The 2,192-nt window shown below is 32.2% G+C and overlaps 1 protein-coding gene across 1 annotated transcript; it reads left to right on the top strand.

Moving 5' to 3' along the window:
* Positions 1-112: 112 nt before the first annotated feature.
* On the top strand, positions 113-1,912 carry LOC132721946 (bis(5'-adenosyl)-triphosphatase enpp4-like; the record flags this gene model as incomplete). The annotated part of the gene is given in 3 exon segments (XM_060706334.1): positions 113-303; positions 602-829; positions 1,102-1,912. Coding segments are annotated over 3 exon segments (601 nt in total), but the record flags the coding sequence as incomplete, so codon positions are not given.
* Between the last annotated feature and the right edge of the window lie 280 nt (positions 1,913-2,192).

Below are 2,192 nucleotides of genomic sequence, written 5' to 3'. Positions count from 1 at the left end.
TTTCTGAGAAGTTAACATAAAAGTCGACGTTGGTTTACACAAATAACAGGTTTGACGATCTATTCATTTAAGATAAATATATACAATTTCTGATTGTTATCCAAGGTAAAGGGGACACAATATATGAAGCATTGCGGGACGTGAAATATTTGAAAGTATACAGGAAAGGAGATGATTATCTTGTAAATACGTTACACTACAATTCCAGTGACAGAATAGCACCTATCGTTATAACTGCGTCAGAAGAAGGCGTGCTTATATTTCCTACAGCAGCTGAAAGAGACAAACACACAGAAGGTCTTTGTAAGTCAAGTCAAGTAAATTTTATGATATTTTCATGTTAACATGTGTGGAGTCTGTTTATCAAAAATCAGTCAGATACGTTTAATTTGAAAGAAAACGTTTGCATTGCAGTATATGTTTTAGTTTCCTTGTGTGGATAAGAAGAAAAGTACACTTATATAGTGCATTTCTCAGTATTTGCTTTACACATCTGACCTATTAGTGATTTTGATAGATTATTATTTAGCGTAAGTAGTAATATAGAATTGAAATAAAGGCACATTTCTGAAATAAATATATTTATTATTCTTTCTCCTAGTCGGTGTCCATGGCTACGACCCTCATATAGTGCCAAATATGCGACCTTTCTTCATAGCGATGGGACCAGCATTTAAAAAGGGATATATATCGGAACATTTTAACTCAGTGGATATTTACCCTTTGATGTGCCATATATTGGGAATTGAACCTGCGCCAAATAATGGTTCCCTTGACAACGTGAAAGGTTTACTAATGCCATACAAGATGCCATTCACGAAAGTTGCAAGTAGGTATATATTAAGATGACGTTTTAAATAACTAATCTGAACATCCTCTTAGATTTGGTCACCTTAGTCAGATCGTAAATTGAAATTAGGCTTCGTGTGCCACATTGGTTATTGGATATTCATTAAAATGATTTATGAAATTTTTAAATGTAAACTTGTTTGAATTTTATCTGCGCTTTCAACATTTACAGTTGGATTGGCATAATGTCACTTCAATTAAATAAAAGCTTGCAGAAAAAATATATTAATTTGCTTTGTTTTATTTTTTCAGTTGTTATAACTATTGGTCTGAGTGTGACAATGGCGGCAATTTATGTCATCTGTGTTTGTTATAATGCAAGAACGAAATCTGGAAATCCTGTACACGGCTCAAACATGATCACAGGATTTACCTCCCTTAGATCTCCAACACACCATTTGCTCAACAGTGAAGATGAGGACGACGAATTTTGATATAATTTGTTAAACTGTTTCTGTTATTATTCTGTGATTAAATATTGTAGTTATGTATACACCAACGTTTGAATATCTCGATGCTTTATGCAGTATGAAGATAATATTTAAGTATTTAAACATATGGTAAATTTCACAACTTTATATTGATTGATGAACTGAGAAGTAGAAAAAAGTGTAACATTAATTAACACGGTGCATATCCATATCGGTACCCTCTTTGCGAAATCTGCTCAAACGGTTCCCTCCTTGCACATGAATAGGTCATTCTCTGCTAAAACATGTAAAAACAAACCAGCGATGGATAACAATCCAGTAAAATTTCAATGTAATAAGGAAAGGAGGTATGACACGTAGAAAAGATGTATACCCAGGGTAATGTATATTCCCTTAGTATTTCATGTAAATAATTTATAATGCATTGTTAACATTGATGAGAAATTACATTCTATAGAGTTAAAAAAATTCTTCCTAAGCATTTATAAAAAAGCCCATGCGAAATAAATATTTTTCTCATTTTGCCATTTGTGTTACACATTGTTCGTTTTTATGTTTACAGTACACATACTAATTGCTGCCTATATTTTTGTATAATTCTAAACCATTTTTAATCTGAACCTCGGTCATTGCATTAATAGAGGATATTGAATGAGTGTAAGTTCAATACTGAATTTATTGCACGAGTTGAATAAAATCATATTATGCGAGCCTCTGGCGAGCATAATATTATTTTATTCAACGAGTGCAATAAATTCAGTAATGAACTTACACGAATTTAATATTCTATTTATCACATACCCAAAATAAAGACCGTTTAAAGTGAAATAAGAGTCATTTTTCATTGACGCGCCTATAGTATAACGCTAACATTTAGCGCGTCTTTACACTATGTTTGTACAACGCTAATCA

This window comes from Ruditapes philippinarum, unplaced genomic scaffold (genome assembly GCF_026571515.1).
Source record: "Ruditapes philippinarum isolate M1 unplaced genomic scaffold, ASM2657151v2 ctg14618_1_1_1_1, whole genome shotgun sequence".
NCBI classification, from domain to species: Eukaryota; Metazoa; Mollusca; class Bivalvia; order Venerida; family Veneridae; genus Ruditapes; species Ruditapes philippinarum.
This window is presented reverse-complemented; position numbering and strand designations above follow the sequence as displayed.